This window comes from Salvelinus alpinus, chromosome 6 (genome assembly GCF_045679555.1).
Source record: "Salvelinus alpinus chromosome 6, SLU_Salpinus.1, whole genome shotgun sequence".
NCBI classification, from domain to species: Eukaryota; Metazoa; Chordata; class Actinopteri; order Salmoniformes; family Salmonidae; genus Salvelinus; species Salvelinus alpinus.
Window position 1 is genome coordinate 24,237,798 of NC_092091.1, and position 22,638 is coordinate 24,260,435.

At 40.7% G+C, this 22,638-nt stretch overlaps 1 protein-coding gene across 1 annotated transcript in view; it reads left to right on the forward strand.

Moving 5' to 3' along the window:
• The first annotated feature begins 2,560 nt into the window (after positions 1 to 2,560).
• Positions 2,561 to 22,638, forward strand: part of LOC139578425 (glypican-1-like) — a 67,437-nt gene continuing 47,359 nt past the window's right edge. The window contains exon 1 of the mRNA XM_071405990.1: positions 2,561 to 3,145. Within this exon, the coding sequence (XP_071262091.1) occupies positions 2,989 to 3,145 (157 nt within the window). The 5' untranslated portion in view covers positions 2,561 to 2,988. The remainder of the gene's footprint in view (positions 3,146 to 22,638) is intronic.

Consider the following 22,638-nt stretch of genomic DNA (forward strand, 5'->3'; position numbering starts at 1 on the left):
ACCAAGAAGTAGAGTGATGGAGTCCTGGCCTCCACAATCACCCAATCTCAACCCAGTTGAGATAGTTTGAATTAGCTGGACCGCAGAGTGAAGGAAAAGCAACCAAAAGTGCTCAACATATGTGGGAACTCCTTCAAGACTGTTGGAAAAGCATTCCAGGTGAAGCTGGTTGAGAGAATACCAAGAGTGTGCAAAGTTGTCATCTAGGCAAAGGGTGGCTACTTTGAAGAATATCAAATCTAAAATATATTTAGATTTATTTTTTGTAATGTCAGTTAATTTGACTCAACAAATCACAGCGCAGATTGAAGGGTACACTTCCTGCTTTTACTTCCTGGCATGTTCGTCAGTAGTTACCATAGGCACAAAGTCATGATTATGGCTAAACCTTGCCTATTTATATAATTTATCTTCTTAAAATCTGATTTTAAATCTAAACTTAACCGTAACCCTAACCACACTGCTAACCTTATGCATAACACTGAGCTTGAATTAGACCAAAAAGCAAATGTTTGTTACCAATATTTTTTTTTACTTTGCCAATTTTGATTTTGTGGCTGTAGTAACTAGTAACAACCTACTGGCATGGGTACACTCAAAATGTGGCTGCCACTCTCAGTCAGAGAGAGAGAGAGAGAGAGAGAGAGAGGGGGAGGGAACTCTGCCAAGAGCCTTTCACTGACAAATATCAGTGCCTTGCCCTTTCTGTCTTCTAACTGTCTCGCTTTGTAGGGCTATGCAGCCTGGATGGGCATAACAGAGTAATAGACTAGACGTAACACTGTCCGGGACACTCAAATTAGTAAGGTATGTTATGTTTGGTATGGTTATATAAAAGACAGAAGGTTACTTCTGAACCTTCTGAAAAAAAAATGAAATTAAGGCTGTTGGTCGGGATGGATAGGTGGGCATTAAACGCGAACGTCAAGCAACCCAAAGGTTGCACGTTCGAATCTCATCCTGGACAAATTTAGCATTTTAGCTAATTGGAAACTTTGCAACACCTTAACACTTTTTAACTACTTTGCAACTACTTAGCATGTTAGCTAAGCCTAACCCTAACCTGGACATCCACAAATTAATACATACCATAAGAAACGTAATACATCATACTAATTGGAGTGTCCAGGATTTACATTTACTATGTTACATCTCTTCCTGAGTCCAGGTTGGCCTAAGGAATACATTTCACACTTCTATCACACATGCATACAGACTATACACACAACCATGCAATCATGCACCCTCGCACGCACACCCAAGCATGCACACACATGCACGCACGCACGCACACACTTACACACACACACGCACACACACACACACACACACACACACACACACACACACACACACACACACACACACACACACACACACACACACACACACACACACACACACACACACACACACACACACACACACACACACACACACACAGAGGGCTGTGTCCCAATCCACGACAACACCATGTTAATCCAGTACAGACCCTGGCAGGCTACACTGTAACAGGGATTACAGGTGGTTAGTGAGAGACTAAATGTGTCCCCTGTACATGTAATTACACTGTCATTTCACACATACAGCTTAGTGGCTGGTCAGACCTCCCACCCACCAACTCCCACATCTCAGACTTCTGTAGCCATCTTTGTGCCATGCAGGGAGATACGGCTGACAATCGGATTATATGCTTGGAAATTAGTGTGGACAGTACAGTAGGCCTATGTCAATGGGAATGTGTGTAGAGAATTAATGAAGACACTTCGTTCGGTGCAATTATGTGAGTTTTGTCATTGTGTTTTATGCGCACCTGTGCGTAAAAAATGTATTATGCACGGAACTCAAACAGATGAACAGAGAGTATTGTCCTATTGTGGTCATGGTACAGATGTAGGATCTAGATTTGAGACAGTATGCTACAACAGGAAAATAATTCTGCTGCAACAGAAAATCTGAATTACTTCGTGGATTATAATGAATGGACATTTTTGTAGGGGTTGATAAAAAAAATTGTAAGGGAAAGGCTGAAATTATAAGTGAAAATTACAAACTTCAGAGGCCTTTTTAACCTCAAATACGCTACAAGTTTTACATTTACTGCATTGTATGAAAGTTATACTGCAGGGTATACAAATAAAGAGCCTACATCTTTATCACATCCAGTAGCCTGGATATGTGGTGATGATGTGGACTTTCAAGAGCCAACAGTGAATGCATTTGAGCTCATCTCCATAACGCGAAATCTCGAGTGATTTTTCTAGAATTATACACTTATTTTTCACCAAACAAATAGGTTTTGATTGTCTCTGGAAGAAAATAATGATAAATCGTAATATTAAAGGGCTCCACATTCGAAGTTGTTGATTTTGTTTTATGAATAAAAATGTATAAAAAAAAAAAACAACAACAAAAAAAGAAAAAGAAAGAAAACAGAAGCGCACTGACCTGCAGGTGGTGCCATCCTCTGTTCTCCGCGGGGCGGCACCAAAACAGCAGCTCCGCATGAGTATCCCAGCGCGATTCCAATCCTATACTGGCTGTGCTACGTGCTCAGCTCACAACACTCGGGCTATTCTTCCTTTCACATCTTCGATATTTGTAGAGTTCACCTGTTCCATACAGTTTCATCCAAGACTACTGTGACTGTTCACTGACAGTAGCAAAGCCTTTATTCCGTTTATTGGTGGATTTTGATAACACGTATTACAATAATTAATTTTCGTTTTTTTAGAGCCGTTCTGCCTAGTAGACTCATCACTGCGAGGACTTGCTCATCTTGACAGTCACAGCGTCGTCACAGGACTCCGGGGAGCGCTGACAGATTGTTCAGCTGGTGTTTCCAGCTGTATCCTCCGCGCCAAAGCGAGATACACCGCCAAGGGAGGCTTTATCTACCGGTTGAATGTCATACGAGGCTTTGTAGGACTTATTTTAATTGCCTCGACTCGTTCTCTTTGATCTACACCTTGCTATTTGGTTGTCATTATGGATTTTCTCCAGGCTCTCCTATTCCTTTGTCTATCTGCTATCCCGTTGTCGGCGGACAATGCGAGCAGTAAAGCCCGTAGCTGTTCAGATGTCCGACAGTTCTACAGCGGTAAAGGCTTCACCCTCAACGGGGTGCCACATACAGAGATATCTGGTAAGTAACGGGACGTTTTCTAGCCATAATATTATATTTTTCAAGCAACTATTTAATTAAATAATTATATAAAATGTTATCAATTTGGTTTCCAGTGTAAAAAAATTCAATTATGAACATAAGACACGATTGAGGGCAATAAGGAGGTGAGTGGTCGGCTGTTGTAGGCAATGGATCAACGGACAGCCTACTAGCACAATCTCCATGTGCAGCTAACTTGATGAAGTCCCGAAGTTGCACACTTAATTTGAAAAGAGCTTCTCAAAGTGCTCTGGTGTCTTCACATAGGCCAGGGCCTGATATCAATGTATGACTTTTAGATGTGGTACACTCTTAAAAAAGGTTTCCAAAAGTTATATGGCTGTCCCCATAAGATAAATCAAATCAATCAAATCAAATTTATTTTATATAGCCCTTCGTACATCAGCTAATATCTCGAAGTGCTGTACAGAAACCCAGCCTAAAACCCCAAACAGCAAGCAATGCAGGTGTAGAAGCACGGTGGCTAGGAAAAACTCCCTAGAAAGGCCAAAACCTAGGAAGAAACCTAGAGAGGAACCAGGCTATGAGGGGTGGCCAGTCCTCTTCTGGCTGTGCCGGGTGGAGATTATAACAGAACATGGCCAAGATGTTCAAAATGTTCATAAGTGACAAGCATGGTCAAATAATAATCAGGAATAAATGTCAGTTGGCTTTTCATAGCCGATCATTAAGAGTTGAAAACAGCAGTTCTGGGACAGGTAGGGGTACCATAACCTTTTGGGTTCCAGGTAGAACCCTTTTGGGTTCCAGGTAGAACCCTTTTGGGTTTCAGGTAGAATCCTTTTGGGTTCCACGTAGAATCCTTTTGGGTTCCACGTAGAATCCTTTTGGGTTCCACGTAGAACCCTATGCAAAAATGGTTCTAAATGGAACCCAAATGGGTTTCACCTGGAACCAAAAGGGTTATACTTGGAACCAAACAAATAGTTATTTAAAGGTTTCTCCTATGGGGACAGCCGAAGAAGCATTTTAGGTTCTAGATAGCACCTTTTTGTGTACAGAAAGATAATTAAAAAAAACATAATTATCAGTAGGCCTACTACAGGGGTGTCAAACTCATTTCCATGAAGGGCGTAGTGCCTGCATGTTTTTGTTTTTTCATTTCAATTAAGACCTAGACAACCAGGTGAGGGGAGTTCTTTACCAATTAGTGACCTTAATTCATCAATCAAGTACAAGGGATGAGCGAAAACCCGCAGACGCTCGGCCCTCTGTAGAATGAGTTTGACACGTGGCCTTTTACCTGCGAGTGCATCACTTGTTTTCAGTCACGTGGATACAAGAAAGCATGGTATAACCAAGAGGCAAAGCATGGTAGGACATACATTCTATTTCAGGCTCAATATTCAATACAATATTTGTTTTACTATTAACCATTTGTATGCTAATTGTATTTAGGTACGCTTTTAATTGTCCTGCCTGTTCCTTTAACCTTTGGACTTCTGTTCCCAGTGCTCTTTTCTATTAGACAAGGCCTCCCTCTTAACTGCCTCATCTGAACAAACAGTCCATCAGCAAAGATGACGTCATCACATAATCATATTGAATAGTGTCATGGTGTGATGTCATGGCTTGAACACAGTATGCTAAATTACTGAAATGTATGTTATATCTATATTCTGACATTCAATCTGACATTAAGTGAGTAGTAAACAGTTCATATTTCAGGATGGGTTATCAAAACAGCCATGGAGATGAAGATGCATCAAAAGAACAGTTTTCTCATCCAGCATCTGTTTTAGCCTGTTCCCCATGCAACGCATCATGTTCTGTCACAGTGATTAGTGGCCAATGTCAGCCTTTGAATGAATCCATCCTTTATAGTGGACTCTTTGTTGTATTATCCATAACTCATGCATAAGTACGCACATACACATGCATATGGGTGCACATGCACTCACACACACACACACACCCACCCACCTTTGCATTATTGCGGAGTTGTAATGGGTTTCTGAGTCTCCTGTTGGCTGTGGATTATGTACACAGAGCTAAGGTAGTAGGGGGATTGCCAGTGGGCTCTGCAGGGAATTTGAAGGTCACTTCATTCAGTCTCAATGATATTGTTAAAGCAAGGGGAAAACATTGAAGTGAGAATCCAAGTGAGAATCATTCAATGTCTGTCATTTTTTTTTTAAATCTGCAAAACAAAACATTGGTTGCAGCTCAGGATTGGATAAAGATTATAGTTTTTCATAACGTCCAGGATAAAAGATCCTTTATATCTTCTATATCGATCATTTTTGTACACCTTACGTCCCTGTATGTGACCGTGGACTGGATAAAAAGCAAATATGTTCTGTAGATACTGATCTATGTTGTGCAAAATGTTAATTAAGTTTGCTGCGTGTAATTTTGCTTGATCTATGTATTTATTCTTACTAACATCTGTGACGACTGTAGCAATACCCAGCTGACAATGGTCCCTCAATGTTCACTGTTCAATGGATACTTCAATAATGTAATCCGTTTAGTTTCCTACGGTATCCTTAACAAAGAAAGGATTTTATTTCCTCCATTCAGGTGGAAGCTATACACTGAGTATACAAAACATGAAGAAGACCTTCCTAATATTGAGTTGCAGGTTTTGTACACTCAGTGTATGAGTGTGTGTGTGCGCGCATTTTTTAAATTTTTTATTGAACCTTTATTTAACTAGGCAAGTCAGTTAAGAACAAATTCTTATTTAAAGCCTACTGAAATGTAACACCTCTCCCATCGAGGGTATTTCATTCATGAACATGGATTGCCCATCTCATTTTCTGTGGACACACCCATGTACTCATATGACAGATGTCGGGCTGTACGGAAGTGGGTTCATGACTCCATGACCAGATTTCTCCATACCTCACCTGCGTTAGGGCATATTGTGTGTTGTGCCAGTGAGGTGAAAACAAACTCATAAAACATCAATAACATAAGGTTGGGTCTAATCCTGAATGCTGCTTGGTTAAAATCGCATTCCAGCTGGTGTCTATTTCACAAGTTACCACAGGCTAAATCTATGACGTTAAAATGCCTATTTTCTATCTGACTTCACAATCCACTCTCTCATCAGCCCAGCCAGGCAATTTCTAAACTTGATCTCCACTATAAAAAGCAGCTAGACATTATCTCACATTTCTTTTAGACTAACATTTAGTTTTCAACAGCGGAGATTTGTATAAACCTTGCTGTCTGTCTCTCCGACATTTGCAACATTGTTTCAATATTCAAATTTGATCTCCAGCTGTCCCATAGTAATTAACGTGTCGGGACGAGACAGACAGGTAGGTAGCTTTTCTCAACCCCTCGAAATCATGAATTAGCATAATTTCTATCAATAGAAAACAGGTTAAAACGAAACAAAGTGCAGCTAGTTTGAAGTCTTTCCAGCTTCAGTTTGAAGTGATTGTGTTAGTTGTGTTGTTGGCTAGCTCCTCTGAACAACAGTGTTTGACGAGAGAGCACATTTTCTATGCCAGCTGAAATCGCATTGATCATGATCATTAGATCATTGTTATCCAAATAAATGTCACTAGAAATCAGTTTAAACAAATGCAGCTACTGTGTTGTTAATCTGTCTTCACTGTTTGACATGACTGTAAGTTAGCCGTAGTTGGCTAGCTAGCAAGCACGGGATAAAAACGTTGCCAGCCAATATGGCAATGGAACATTTGGAATGAACGATTGGGTCGTGTCCTTAGACACAAAACAAAAAGACTGAACGACTGAGTCACGTCTCTGTGTTCAACAACCAAACCGATAGAACGAACGACCAGCTGGCTTAGATAACAACCATAGATTTATGTCTGGACTATATCTTGTGGAAGGATGAAATAGTACGAATAAATTCATCAAAATAATGTTTTTAATGAAAATATGTCAATCTTTATTTGAATATGTTGGTAAACCGTTGTATAAAAGTGATAATGTCCTCAAAGCTGGTGTTTTGAAGGATATATAGGCCCGATATATCGACTTTGTCTCGGGCCTAACAACACGCGTGCCAATATATCCTCCAAACAACGACTTCTCGGGCATGATCACTTAAATATACTACATAGTGTGGGCCTTCAGATTACTGCTTCCCTCCCAGAGACCACGATGAATCATCAGACGACCATTGAAGTCAGACTCCAGATACAACCCTGATATTATAATGAATGGGTCGGACAGTCCAACATGTTTTTAGATGTTCCTTTACATTGTTTACTTTCATCTACTTCAGTTGCATTCACTGAGGAAGACATCTGAAAGTTATTCTTGTTACAGTAGTACTGTGTTCAGCAAGTCAATGTGAGTTCCCTCTTCCTCAACTGCTACACAGTGAGACTCAACATCAGCCTTGTAGCCTGGCCCCGACTCCGAGCAGCTACTTTTCCCTGCAGAAATCAATAGACTTAATCACTGGTGTGATAAAGAGAGGAGTTTCTCAGGCCCCTGAGCTCTGCTGGGTAATGAATCTGTCTCTGATGAGGAAACATGAAAGCTGCTTTTCACCTGAGCCACATAGAAATATACTGGCTCTGCTTTTCACTGCTACTGAGAAGAACTACTGGACAGAAATTAAATAATAAACACATAATCATCTCATATCTGTGGTTCCCATTAGTTGGTCCTCAACTCCTATGCATTATGTGCAGAGCGTTAAATAAACAATATAAGATTGTTGTGTTGTCCGTGCTGATGAGCTGGTGATGGCTTGGCTTCAGGCCAGGTTCCGTTTGTTCTTCTAGGTTCAGTTGAGGTTTGACAGTTACTCTTGTTAGGCTTCGCCCGCTTATCAGTATTCACTGTAGGCCTACCCTGTGTGTGTTCATCACAGTCAATTGATGCACTGAGATTTAGCAACGTTTTTGAATAATTTACAGGGAAACCTGACCGCAGCCCTTACATTTTGAGTTTTTCCCTCCTCACCCAATTAGCTTAGCACTGAGAGTGAAGCCTGGGAGGGAAGTGATCTGAAGGGGAAGGAAGTGACAGGGTTCGACAGGGCGATCGTTATCTTGTACTCTGTCAGTGTCATGATGGCACACTACTCATCACAATGCTCCCAGAGCCACTGCCTGCCTTCACATCCTTTGTGAGAAACATGAGAGAGCTGAACGCATTGTGCTGAATGTTAATGGGTTTCGTTTGGCAAATGACCCTTAATGAAACATTCTCCTCCAACACTCGGGATGTCTTTTGAGTTTCTCTGTTGCCTAACACTCCAGACACAGCCAGGAGAAATATTACAGTGATAAGTAGAAGATCTATGGAAACTTACTCTCTTGCACACTCTTCTCTATTGAAGTCAACAGTTTCACTCTCTTTAACACACCCTCCTCTCCCCTCTAGAGCATTGGTATTTTCCTTTGGTCTGCAGTTGGTCCCTGTGTGTCTGTATACTGAGGAAGTGTGTGCCTTTTCACATTTCTGATAATCTCATTGAGGGTTTAAATATAGGGCTTTATTAGTCTAGGCCAGGGGTGTCAAACTAATTTTGCCATGGAAGTCACATTTGTCCTCAACGAGGTCCAGAGGGCTGCACTGAAAATGTATAATATTTCCTAATCGTCAAAATTTGCTAAAAATTGTCCTCTATCCACCGATTTTGGGGTCGATGTTTGACACCCGTGGTCTAGGCTTTCCCAACTCTAACGTTCCATTGAACTGACTTAAACAGGATCACTCCCCACCTTCACATGGAAATAACATTTATTCAGAACAAAATAACAAAACCTGATACAAGATACTATAAGGAAAACAATCTGAAAGAGCATTGTATTCACACTTTTAGGAAATAACACTACAATTACAGCTTTACTGAACACAAATATAAATGCAACATGCAAGAATTTCATAGATTTTACTGAGTTACAGTTCATAGAAGGAAATCAGTGAATTGAAATTGTAAGGCGTCTAGGTGTAGCAGGTAAGGCGGAGTCAGGCGCGGGACACAGAGATGAATAATAAACGTAACTTTACTCAAAAAAACTAATATTCCAAGAAGGAACATAATCAAGCTCACAAATGAGACCAACTTACAATGAACAAACACGCACAAAACCATGGGGGGCGCAGAGGGTTAAATAAGGAACATATAATTATGGGAGTGGAAACCAGGTGTGTAAAATGAAGACAAAACAAATGGAAAATGAAAAGTGGATCGGTGGCGGCTAGAAAACCGGTGACGTCGACCGCCGAACGCCGCCCGAACAAGGAGAGGGACCAACTTCGGCGGAAGTCGTGACAGAAATAAATTCATTAGGCCCTAATCTATGGATTTCACATGACTGGGAGTACAGATATGCCTCTGTTGGTCACAGATACCTTTAAAAAAAAAATGGGCCTCACAATGTCTTGTCACAGTAATTTTGTGCATTCAAATTGCGATGAAATGCAATTGTGTTCGTTGTCCGTAGTGTATGCCTGCCCATACCAAAACCCCACTGCCACCATAGGACACTCTGTTCACAATGTTGACATCAGCAAACCACTTGCCCACACAATGCCATACATGTTTTCTGCGGTTGTGAGGCCGGTTGTACGTACTGGCAAATTCTCTAAAACTATGTTGGAGGTGGCTTATGGTAGAGAAATGAACATTCAATCATCTGGCAACAGCTCTCGTGGACATTTCAGCTGTCAGCATGCCAATTCCACGCTCCCTCAAAACTTGAGATGTCTGTGGCATTGTGTTATGTGACAACTGCACATTTATTGCTTTTTATTGTCCCCAACACAAGGTGCACCTGTGTCATGATCGTGCTGTTTAGTCAGCTTCTTGATATGCCGCACCTGTCATGTGGATGGATTATCCTGGCAAAGGAGAAATGCTCACTAACAGGGATGTAATCAAATCTGTGCAAAACATTTTAGAGAAATAAGCTTTTTGTGCGTATGGAACATTTCTGAGATATTTTATTTCAGCTCATTAAACATGGGAACAACACTTTACATGTTGTGTTTATAAACTCAGCAAAAAAGAAACTTCCCTTTTTCAGGACCCCGTCTTTCAAAGATAATTCGTAAAAATCCAAATAACTTCACAGATCTTCATTGTAAAGGATCGTTAAGACACTAACAGCTTACAGACGGTAGGCAATTAAGGTCACAGTTATGAAAACTTAGGACACTAAAGAGGCCTTTCTACTGACTCTGAAAACACCCCAAAAAGATGCCCAGGGTGTCCCTGCTCATCTGTGTGAACGTGCTTTAGGCAATCTGCAAGGAGGCATGAGGACTGCAGATGTGGCCAATAAATTGCAATGTCTGTACTGTGAGATGCCTAAGACAGTGCTACAGGACGGACAGCTTATCGTCCTCGCAGTGGCAGACCATGTGTAACAACACCTGCACAGGATCGGTACATCCGCAGATGGCAACAACAACTGCCCGAGTTACACCAGGAATGCACAATCCCTCCATCAGTGCTCAGACTATCCGCAATAGGCTGAGAGAGGCTGGACTGAGGGCTTGTAGGCCTGTTGTAAGGCAGGTCCTCACCAAACATCACCGGCAACAACGTCGCCTATGGGCACAAACCCACCGTCGCTGGACCAGACAGGACTGGCAAAAAGTGCTCTTCACTGACGAGTTGCAGTTTGGTCACACCAGGGGTGATGGTCAGATTTGCGTTTATCGTCGAAGGAATGAGCGTTACACCGAGGCCTGTGCTCTGGCAGTGTCACAGCATCATCGGACTGAGCTTGTTGTCATTGCAGGCAATCTCAATGCTGTGCATACAGGGAAGACATCCACCTCCCTCATGTGGTACCCTTCCTGCAGGCTCATCCTGACATGACCCACCAGCAATACTGCTCGTACTGTGCGGGATTTCCTGCAAGACAAGAATGTCAGTGTTCTGCCATGGCCAGCGAAGAGCCTGGATCTCAATCCCATTGAGCACATCTGGGACCTGTAGGATCGGAGGGTGAGGGCTAGGGCCATTCCCCCCAGAAATGTCCGGGAACTTGCAGGTGCCTTGGTGGAAGAGTGGGGTAACATCTCACAACAAGAACTGTCAAATATGGTACAGTCCATGAGGAGGAGATGCACTGCAGTACTTAATGCAGCTGGTGGCCACACCAGATACTGACTGCTACTTTTGATTTTGACCGCCTCTTTGTTCAGGGACACATTATTCAATTTCTGTTAGCCACATGTCTGTGGAACTTGTTCAGTTTATGTCTCAGTTGTTGAATCTTGTTATGTTCATACAAGTATTTACACATGTTAAGTTTTCTGAAAATAAACGTAGTTGACAGTGAGAGGACGTTTCTTTTTTTGATGAGGTAATTATTTTTTCAGTGTAGATACGGTCATTGATACATTCCTAACAAAGAAGTGAGCAGTCCTAGAGCAGCATCTGTGTACACTTTCAGCACACATACAGTAGTGTTTCCTTGGTATGGTGGAGGATCTTTCATGTGTCAGGGAGGAAATCAATGCTGTCCATCGTCTCTAGCAGAAGAACACCCGTCCGAGATCAGCTACTCACTCAACCATTCACACTGTGCAGCAGGGCATAGGAAACCTTATCGCACTGTTGTTGTTTCTCGCTGCTTTAAAAAAAATCTGTGCCGTGCGGTTGGTTCGCCAGCTGGATGGATGCCTGTGAGAGCACTGTCCCATGCAGGTGAATTATAACCTGAGCTCACCTGCCATAGTGAGAGACCACATGTGCTACAATGCCTTCAGAAAGTATTCACACCGCTTGACTTTTTCAACATTTTGTGGTGTTACGGCCTGAATTTAAAATTGATTTAAATTGAGGTTTTGTGTCACTGGCCTACACACAATAACCCAAAATGTCAAAGTGGAAATATGTTTTTAGACATTTGTACAAATTAATAAAAAATGAAAAGCTGAAATGAGTCAATAAGTATTCAACCCCTTTGTTATGGTAAACCTAAATAAGTTCAAGAGGCTAAATGTATTAGTTATTAATTACACTTTGGATGGTGTATCAATACACCCAGTCACTACAAAGATACAGGTGTCCTTCCTAACTCAGTTGCCGGAGAGGAGGGAAACTACTCAGGGATTTCACCATGAGTCGAATGGTGACTTTAAAACAGTTACAGAATTTAATGGCTGTGATAGGAGAAAACTGAGGATGGATCAACAACATTGTAGTTACTCCACAATACTAACCTACTGTAAATGACAGAGTGAAAAGAAAGAAGCCGGTACAGAACAAATATTCCAAAACATGAATCCTGTTTGTAAAGAAATTAACTTTATGTCCTGAATATAAAGAGTTATGTTTGGGGCAAATCCAACACAACACATCACTGACATCCACTCATCACATTTTCAAGCATGGTGGTGGCTGAATCATGTTATTGGTATGTGTGTCATCGGCAAGGACTAGGGACTTCTTTTATTATAAAAATAAATGGAATAGAGCTAAGCATAGGCAAAATCCTCAAGGAAAACCTGGTTCAGTCTGCTTTCCAACAGACACTGGGAGACACATTTACCTTTCAGCAGCATAATAACCTAAAACACAAGGCCAAATATACACTGGAGTTGCTTACTAAGATGACATTGAATGTTACTAAGTGGCCTGGTTACAGTTCGGACTTAAATCAGCTTGAAAATCTATGGCTCTCTAGCAATGATCAACAACCAACCTGACAGAGCTTGAATAATTTTAAAAAGGATAGTGTGCAAAGCTCTTAGAGCAGGGATCATCAACTAGATTCAGGCACGGGACGATTTTTTTTTCTTGAGCGGATGGTTGGGGGGCCGGAACATAATTACAAATAATTCGTAGACTGCGCTTACATTTGTATATGATCACGTCTCTCTATTATGCATGGGAATACTTGGGAACAGATGTCTTAAGTTAAAATCACTTGGAGCTGATTTCCTGGTGTTTTTTTTACAGTCTTTTATGTCCAACAATAAAAATAAAATATGTATATATTTTGCTCAGAAAACTTGGGGGGCCAAATAAAACCACACACGGGCCGACAATAGGGGAACTCTGTCTTAGAGACTTACCCAGAAACACTCACAGCTGTAATCACTGCCAAACATGTATTGAATATTTATGTATTCAAAATACAGCATATTAGTGTTTTGTTTTTCATAAATGTCTTACAAATTTTAGAATTTTTCTTACACTTTGACATTACAGAGTATTTTGTGTAGATCGTTGACAAAAAAATGACAATTCAATCCATTTTTAATCCCAACTTGTAACACAACAAAATGTGGAAAAAGTCAAGGGGTGTGAATACTTTCTGAAGGAACTGTATATATTCGGCATTTGCGGCACAGTTTTTGAATTCGTATGCTTCTTATGGGCTGATTCACGTGACTGTTTAGTTTATGTTTTTTTTTGTTTGTTATTCTCTTGGTTCTGGTTCCAAGGTTAGTGAGTTATACAGTAGATTGTACTTTATGGGTTAAGCATGCCATTGTGTGTGTGTGTTTGGGACTGGGAGTGGCTGTGTTGTGTGCTTTGATGTGTGTGTGTATTTGATAGGGGCTTAGGGCAGGCTTGTTAAAAGCCTTTGGCTGTACATTTTTCATGATGTTTGGATTCTTCCTCCGGTGGGAGGAGACGCTAATCTAGATTTGAAAGGTAGCAGGACGGAGGACGACAATCTCCAGCTCTCCTTGACAGCCTTTGCAGTTTGCCCTCTCTCTTTTCCTCCCATCCCATCCCATCCCTTATCTCCATGTTCTTATTCTTCTTGGATCCCATCCCTGTCTCCTCCTCACTTCCCCTCTCTTGGTTGCCTGTAGTCTTTCTTCTGGCCATTCTCTCTCTTTGTTCCTGCTACTCTCACCCTCTCGTTATCTTTTCCTTTCCTCTCAAAATCCTCCCCACTGTGCACAAACTGGTTGAATCAACGTTGTTTCAATGTAATTTGTCAACGTATTGTGACGTGGAATCTACCTGGAAAATACATTGGATTCGCAAAAAGTCACGAAGGTGAACTGTGTTGTTTTGAGGGTGAAATTTAAACCACAGAATTATGTCATCATGTTAACCAATTTTCAACATAGCCAACCCTCATATGAAATATGTTGAATTTGTACCTTTGAAACAATGTCAGAGCTTCAACGTTATATCCACTATCAGAAAAAATATATAGGCTGGGCAGTACCTCCTACAGGAGAGTTGATCTTTCCACAGCTATCCATTTTGTCTCCCATCCAAGGTTTTAACAAAGCCCAGCAGCCCTGCTTGGCTTTGATATTTGTCACTGACTACTACCAGTGTGCTATTGTGACAATGATTTTTGAGAGATCTCTTAATAACTAAATAAATTCACTGTTGCTATCGAAGTAATTCCAAACGGTAGGTTTAACAGAGCAAATTAAATGTAACCATACTCTCTATACGTCATATATCATCAATTATACTATTTAGGCCTATAATATCATAGCATTTGCAAAGTCATCAACAGCTATTGTTTCAATTCAATCCATGGTTCAACTAAATGTAGACAATTAATATAGGCCTAGGATTTCAATCTTTGGTTGATGTCAAATGTAATATTCAAGTTAATAAGGAATATGTTGGATTAATGTCGCTATTTCAACCAACAATCTAAGTTAAAGAATAGGACTAAATCAAATCAAACTTTATTTAAAGCACATTTAAAGATTTTATTTTATTTTGTCATATTCTTTAACTTTTATTTTTGGTTGAGACAGAGACGTGAATATCAATTATTCATTTGTAGACAAACTGATATTAAATTCAGCCTAAGTCAGTGGCACAAAATATAATTCTCTTTCAAATGTTGATATTTGGTTGCATTGACAACCAAACACAATTCAATATCATTTTTGCAATACCGTCGACAAGTTAACAAATTGTATGTTGGATTTAGGTCTCCAACTAAACCCCAAATAAAAGTTTTTTATTTCACCATTATTTAACTAGGCAACTAACTAATCTTTATTTAAGCTAGTGGCTCAGTTGAAACCATCCAAGCATTAGATACAGTACATCTCCTTTAAATGTTGAAATTTGGTTGCGTTGTCAACCTAACACAATTTAATATGCCTTTTGTAATACAGTAAATAGCCTAAAGTTAAGGCTATCTTACAAATATAAGTATCTGTGCGGAATCTCAGTTTGATCACTTGAACTATGTACTTTTATTGTGATCTCAACTACAATACAGGTAATTTGGTTGTGCTATTGGATGAAGCACAGTGATAGCACATTAAGTTGTTGTATAAATACAAAACATCTGACATTGTATTCCCATTTGAAATTTGTTGTGCTTTTAAATGGTTGAAAATGCAGTGATACCACATTTAAAATCAGACATTGTTTTTCCATTGGAATTTGGTTGTGCTTTAAGATGGGTTAAAGCATAGTGATAACACATTGGAAATTCAACAAACTTCAGACTGTCTTTTTGAGTGAGTGAATAAAGGTTGAAATCAACCAAAAATTACCCACATTTCCACGTTGAAATTATGTGGTGTGCCCAGTGGGTTTGTCCCTCCTGTAATCTCACTTCTCAGTTTCATGCTCCCATCTTGCACCTGCGTTCCATCAGTGGAGGCTCCTCAGAGGAGGAAGGGGAGGACCATCCTCCTCAGTGAATTTCATAAAAATGTAAATGGTAAAACATTAAAGTTCTTTTAGATAAAATTATACTAAATGTAATCACATGTCACCAAACAATTGATTAAAATACATTATTTTTCAAAGAAGGTTTATAGTAGCCTCAACAGCACTCTGTAGGGTAGCACCATTGTGTAGCCGGAGGACAGCTAGCTTCCGTCCTCCTCTGGGTACGTTGACTTCAGTACAAAACTTAAGAGGCTCATGGTTTTCACCCCCTTCCATAGACTTACACAGTAATTATGACATGTTGGACATGTTGTGCACCCAATCAAAGGATCAGAGAATTAATCTAGTACTGAAAGCATAAGCTACAGCTAGCTAGCATAGCAGTGTATAACATTTGGTGAGTAGTTGACTCAAAGAGAGAGAAAGACAATAGTTGAACAGTTTTTCACAAATTAATCTCTTCCAAAAATGAAGGAGAAGCAAGAGAGAAATGGAGAGAGAGATTTTGTCATTTTTTTTTCATTTTCAGTTTCACTTACTTAGCTAGCAAATGCAGCTAGCTAGTTTAGCCTATTGACACACCCTGCTCAAACAGAGGGATGCTATGTTAGCTAGCTGGCTATGACTATCCAACACAACACTGGAACTCTTCCAAATCAAGGTATGCTTTTGGTATTAATAATTTATTGCCACTGGGGCCTGACAGTGTAACTGCTTACTGACTGTACACTAACTTTACCACATGATTATAGCGGGTTTACTAGCTATCCTGACTATGACGTTACTTTAGCTAATATGGTGACAACGATGTAGGCTGTGTGTAGCGGTTAAGCTTGGAATGTTTTTTTCGCCTGGTCACATACAGCTGATGTGTTGTGCATTGAAGTCCACAAGCTAAGGGACAAGGAGAGAGGAGGAGAGCGCATAGGTGTGAGAAGGAATACAACGTGGCTGCTATGAAGGTGAACTGTGTTTACGCGTGATCATGGGTGAATTAATTCCGACAATTCTGTTGAAAAATGTTTCTTAAACAGAAGCAAACGGAACAAATGGGGATAAACACACCTAAATGTTTTTAATAGAAACTCTCATTTGCAACTGTTGGACTAATGCTTACACCCTAGATAAGCTAGATTCAGGCAAGAGTGTGCAAGGCGGTATTGAATGTGTCACTATCTGTCATCTCAAATTTTTCTCTCAACATTTGTGCACCTACGTTGTAAACTTTCATTCATAGGCTAGGTTGTAGCAACCTCGTGATGGGTTTAGGGGAAAATGTTGTATCATGTAGTAGAATAAACCTTTCGCTTTTACATTGAACTGGGTGAATGGAATATGAATGAGAGTCATCCAATATGCTGTAATAGAAATAAGGCCATGCTCATGAAAAAACGGCACTGACCGCCACTGCTTTCCATCCCTACCCCTCTCTTCATCTGTAATGTTGGATACTATTCGTAGTCATTGTCTCTTCCTCCTTCACTGTCTCTGCATGTCCAACGATCCATCTGCTCTCCAAATGAATCTAAAATATGTTCATCTGCTAGTGTTTGATGTGGGCCTCTTGATTAGTCTGTTTTATGAATGGAGCCGCATGATCTGTGCTTCATGCTAGGGACTTAATAAAGTACACATGCGTTCCTTTGCGGTTGTATTGAAGAGGCGGTGAGTTTTGGCAAATGTTGTAGGTCTATAAAAGTATTTAATAAAGAATTTCATGCAGCTCCCATGCTCAGAAATCAGGCAAGATCTATGAATGTAATTTATGGTTCATAACAGTTAACACAGTAGGACAGTCATGCCTTTACAGTGTTTCCCCTATATTCATTTAGTAGCCGCGCACCACAACTCGTTGCCGCCACTGCAACGAAAATGTAAATCATTTATATTTACGCCTCAGGAAGACCCCTCACAACGAGGTCATGAGCCACAGATGTAATCAGTAAGAGTGACTGCTTAACTCAGTCTCCTCTTCATAAACTTGATTAGATCCCTTTACAGCAGGGGTGTCAAACATACGGCCCGCGGGCCGGAACCGGCCCCCAAGGAGGTTCGATCAGGCCCGCAGGATAATTTGAAAGTGGAAAAAATGCATAAAAGACATGGAATTAATATTTTTAATTCGCTGCAATTCATGGATTATCCGCTAAGGGGCGCACTCTTTCCATCAGAGTAGAAGACAAGCCGCATCACTGAGACAGACTGAAAACAGCAGACGGTATCAATGCGCCATCTGCTGCTTGTTACGACGTTGTTAATACCTTGGTCTCTACCTCTCCGCTACACCCTCATTAGCCAAAATGTCGTTATCCAAACGGAGAAAAGTAGATAAGGAGTGTAGAATTTTCAAAGAAAAATGGACCACGTCCTATTTATTTACAGAGATGCACGGAAAACCTTCGTGCTTGGTGTGTTTGCAACAAGTTTCGGTATTTCGGTACCTTTAAAATGCTGCCTTAGATACTGTTTGCATTGAAAGAATACAGCTCTGTGAAGATGAATCCTTACTGTGGTGATTTAAAAAATGTGCACTTTAATGTTAGTCAGCAGCTTCAAAACAAAAGTTGTGTGATGGAATTCTACTGTTCATACAACTCCATAAATTTTCAGTATGTATTGTATGTGTATGTATGTTTCATGTATGAAGTTTACAGATTTACAGGACAGGCGAACACTTTCTTCATTACACATTTAAAATCACTCTCCTTAGTTTGTAAGGTGTACGCAGGGATTACATTTAGATTTTATATGCGTATGTGTAAGTGGTTTAAAAATTCCTTTCTTTAAAAGTCTCATTTAATCTTAAAGTGCATTACTATATTTTTCAGTACCAATTAAAGTTTTGTGCCTTTGTACAATCAGTGGGATCAGTTGCAATGCATATTTGTGAATGATAAAAGTAAATTGCACATTTGTCTAAGGAAATATGAGGTGTTTCATGAAATGTTTTGTAAAAGGATAGTTCATTAAATTTCAATATTTTCCTAATGTTCTTGTGCTTCTTTACACCAAAACAAAGGAAAGACATGATATTTTGGTTATTTATAGCAGAGTATGGTATAATTTTAATGGTCCGGCCCACTTGACATCTCCCTAGGCCGTATGTGGCCCACGATGCGAAATGAGTTTGACACCCCTGCTTTACAGGGTTCATATTGGAAGAATTAGCTTGTCTCAGACACTCCTGGGTTGGTCGAAGCCCCGTCTTCAGGTCTCATTGACTCTTTTAGGTGCGTTGCACACCATGTGTGGCACCTGGCATGGGGTAAATGTTAAATCCTGTTGTTCATGTGAACCTGTGGTACCTTAAACCCACACTGGGAGCAGGGTTTAGCATCAGAGTACTGAAGTACCCATTCTTTGTGTGGATGGCTCTATCCCCAACAACATAATTTAGAGTAAACAAACTTTCACATAGTGAAACAAACACACATAACTCATACGTTTTCCTTGTAATGATTCCTTGAAAAAGAAGCAGTGTTCTATCTGAGTATTAACACAGCTGGTTAAGGGAAGTTCTCATTTACATGTCTTGGGTTTGAACTCAAAGATTTATTCTGAGAGAGACCTATAATTATCCATGTTTCAGTAGAAATATTTTCCAGAGTGTATATTCAAGTCTGGCTGGTCGGCTAGTTCATGCAACTTCAGTGAGAGCTGTTTTGCTGAGACAAGCATGTGCCAGTGTGTGTTATGGGATTTAATACCTGCTACTTTCAGTCACTCAATTTAATACTTCTTACTCATCTATTTTTCTCTTCTCATAACCACTTCTCCTCTCCTCCATCACTCAGATGTGTACTGCACACATGCTCAACTCTATTTCACTCTCTCTCGCTCTCACCCTCTCTCGCCCCTCTCGCTCTTTCTCCAAAATGTGCCCTCAACCAACCACACTTGGGCCCTGATTTCCTACCGAGGCATTTCCTCCTCTTATTTATTACACAGGGATTAGGATGTTTTAAAAACATGAATAATCTTGCCACAATCCCAGAGCTGTAATCCAGCATTTAAGAGCATGGAGCATGGCAGTTTAAGACTGTGTCCATGGCCTTGTGACAGTATGGGATGTTATCTCGCTCTTTCTCTTCGTCTCTCATGCATGCTTACATACAGCACACACACGTTTAAAACCAGATTATTCACACTGCAATGTACTGTATTATATTCAGGAATTATTTTGCCATGCCCTGATGCCTAGTGTTTGTTGTGAGTTTATGTAACCATCCACTTGTTTATAGAATCACATTTTGTATCAATTCAATCATAATACCTGTATAGGGATAAATACCTCTTGAATATTTTTTTTCTTCTGCTCACTGTAAATCGGATATCTCACGTTACCTGCCAATTATCATGGCTATTTCTATATAGGCAATCATATTTTGCATTGAGACTAGTGACACTACATCAGATCATCAGTGAAATTTGCAGATGACATTCTGCCCAGATAATATATGTCTTGAATGCTGGGCAGTTGTGATGCCTTCAAATAAGCATCTTGGTCTTGTGATAAGGGAGGGAACATCTCCAGTCTTGGCATCTCATCCTTCTTTCTCCCCCGCTATTCTGTCATGGACATGTGGAACTAATAGTTTGTTAACCATTTTAACATCCACACATCATTTGAAGGGGATGATCCAAATAAAGTGTTACATTTCTCTCCTACCGTTTCGACCAACAGTTTGTTGGGGTTATATACTGTAGCTGGACATCTGTATTCACTTCTGGTATATAGGGTCACTATCTATCAATCCCAAGTTAAAGCTAGAATCCTTAATTGAAACAAGAACAACCCACTGGTCGAATTAACATTGTTTCCATGTCATTTCAACCCCAAAAATCTATTTGATGATATTGAATCAATGTGGAAAACTGATTGGATTTGTAAAAAGTAATCAATGAAAGGGCATTTGGTATTTTTTTCACACAACTTTTTACCTAAATCCAATGACATGGTGAAATGTTTTGTTGAATTCAAGTTAGTTGACAACTCCACCAAATGTAAATCAAAACTAGACGTTGAACTGACGTCTGTGCCCAGTGGGAAGCGGGCACCTTGCCTCAGATTTGGAAAAGAACTCAGGGATGGGACTGAACAAATGTAACCACTCTCAAATTCATAGACAGAGATATGGATGCAAGGACTGAACATCCAGGATATCAAAATGATAGTTTTAACCATGTTTTGAGTCTATACAGTGGTTGTTTACATTTAAATTGTTTACAAACAATGGAGTCAAACAAGCTTATATTTTCAGGTCTAATGGGAGCCCCCGAGTGGCGCAGCGGTCTAAGACACTGCATCTCAGTGCTAGAGGTGTCACTACAGACCCTGGTTTGATTCCTGGCTGTATCACAACCGGCCGTGATTGGGTGTCCCATAGGGCGGTGCACAGTTGGCCCAGCATCGTACGGGTTAGAGTTTGGTCGGGGTAGGCCATCATTGTAAATAAGAACTTGCCTAGTTAAATGAAGGTACAATTTTTTATTAAAAAACAACAGTTGAACTGAGCTCATGAGGCATTTATACGTTATATTCTTCAAGAATCAATAGGTGTACATGATTAATTTAAAAGTCCAAAAATGGATGTAGTAACTAAGGATTCTAGCTTTAACTGTCACTGTTTCATAGCATGAAGTCGCCTGCCGTATAGCGTGACATTAGGTAAACAGCATTTTTATAAAGCCTTTTGCAAACTCTTTCTTCTCTCTGGTATATGTTCCTAGCACCAGTATGTAACTGCTTATTGAGAAACCAACAGCAGTAATTGTCTGAATAAAACACCCTGAAGAAGAATGATATAAAATGCTGCTGAAAGGACACCCATATACACACACACACACACACACACACACACACACACACACACACACACACACACACACACACACACACACACACACACACACACACACACACACACACACACACACACACACACACACACACACACACACACACACACACACACACACACAGCACGGCACACGTTGCACACACACACACACACACACACACACACACACACACACACACACACACACACACACACACACACACACACACACACACACACACACACACACACAGCACGGCACACGTTGCACACACACACACACACACACACACACACACACACACACACACACACACACACACACACAGCACGGCACACACACACACACACACACACACACACACACACACACACAGCACGGCACACGTTGCACACACACACACACACACACACACACACACACACACACACACACACACACACACACACACACACACACACACACACACACACACACACACACACACACACACACACACACACACAGCACGGCACACGTTGCACACACACACACACACACACACACACACACACACACACACACACAGCACGGCACACGTTGCACACACACACACACACACACACACACACAGCACGGCACACGTTGCACACACACACACACACACACACACACACACACACACACACACACACACACACACACACACACACACACACACACACACACACACAGCACGGCACACGTTGCACACACACACACACACACACACACACACACACACACACACACACACACACACACACACACACACACACACACACACACACACACACACACACACACACACACACACACACACACACACAGCACGGCACACGTTGCACACATTTACAGCCTCTGAGAGCAATGAGGAATAAAATACTAGCTTGTGTAAGAAATGGCTTTTAAGTACTTGATAAAATTACATAGAATTGCATTATTGCACCCTTACCTTGCTGTGTACACACACACACACACACACACACACACACACACACACACACGCACACACACACACACACACACACACACACACACACACACACACACACACACACACACACAC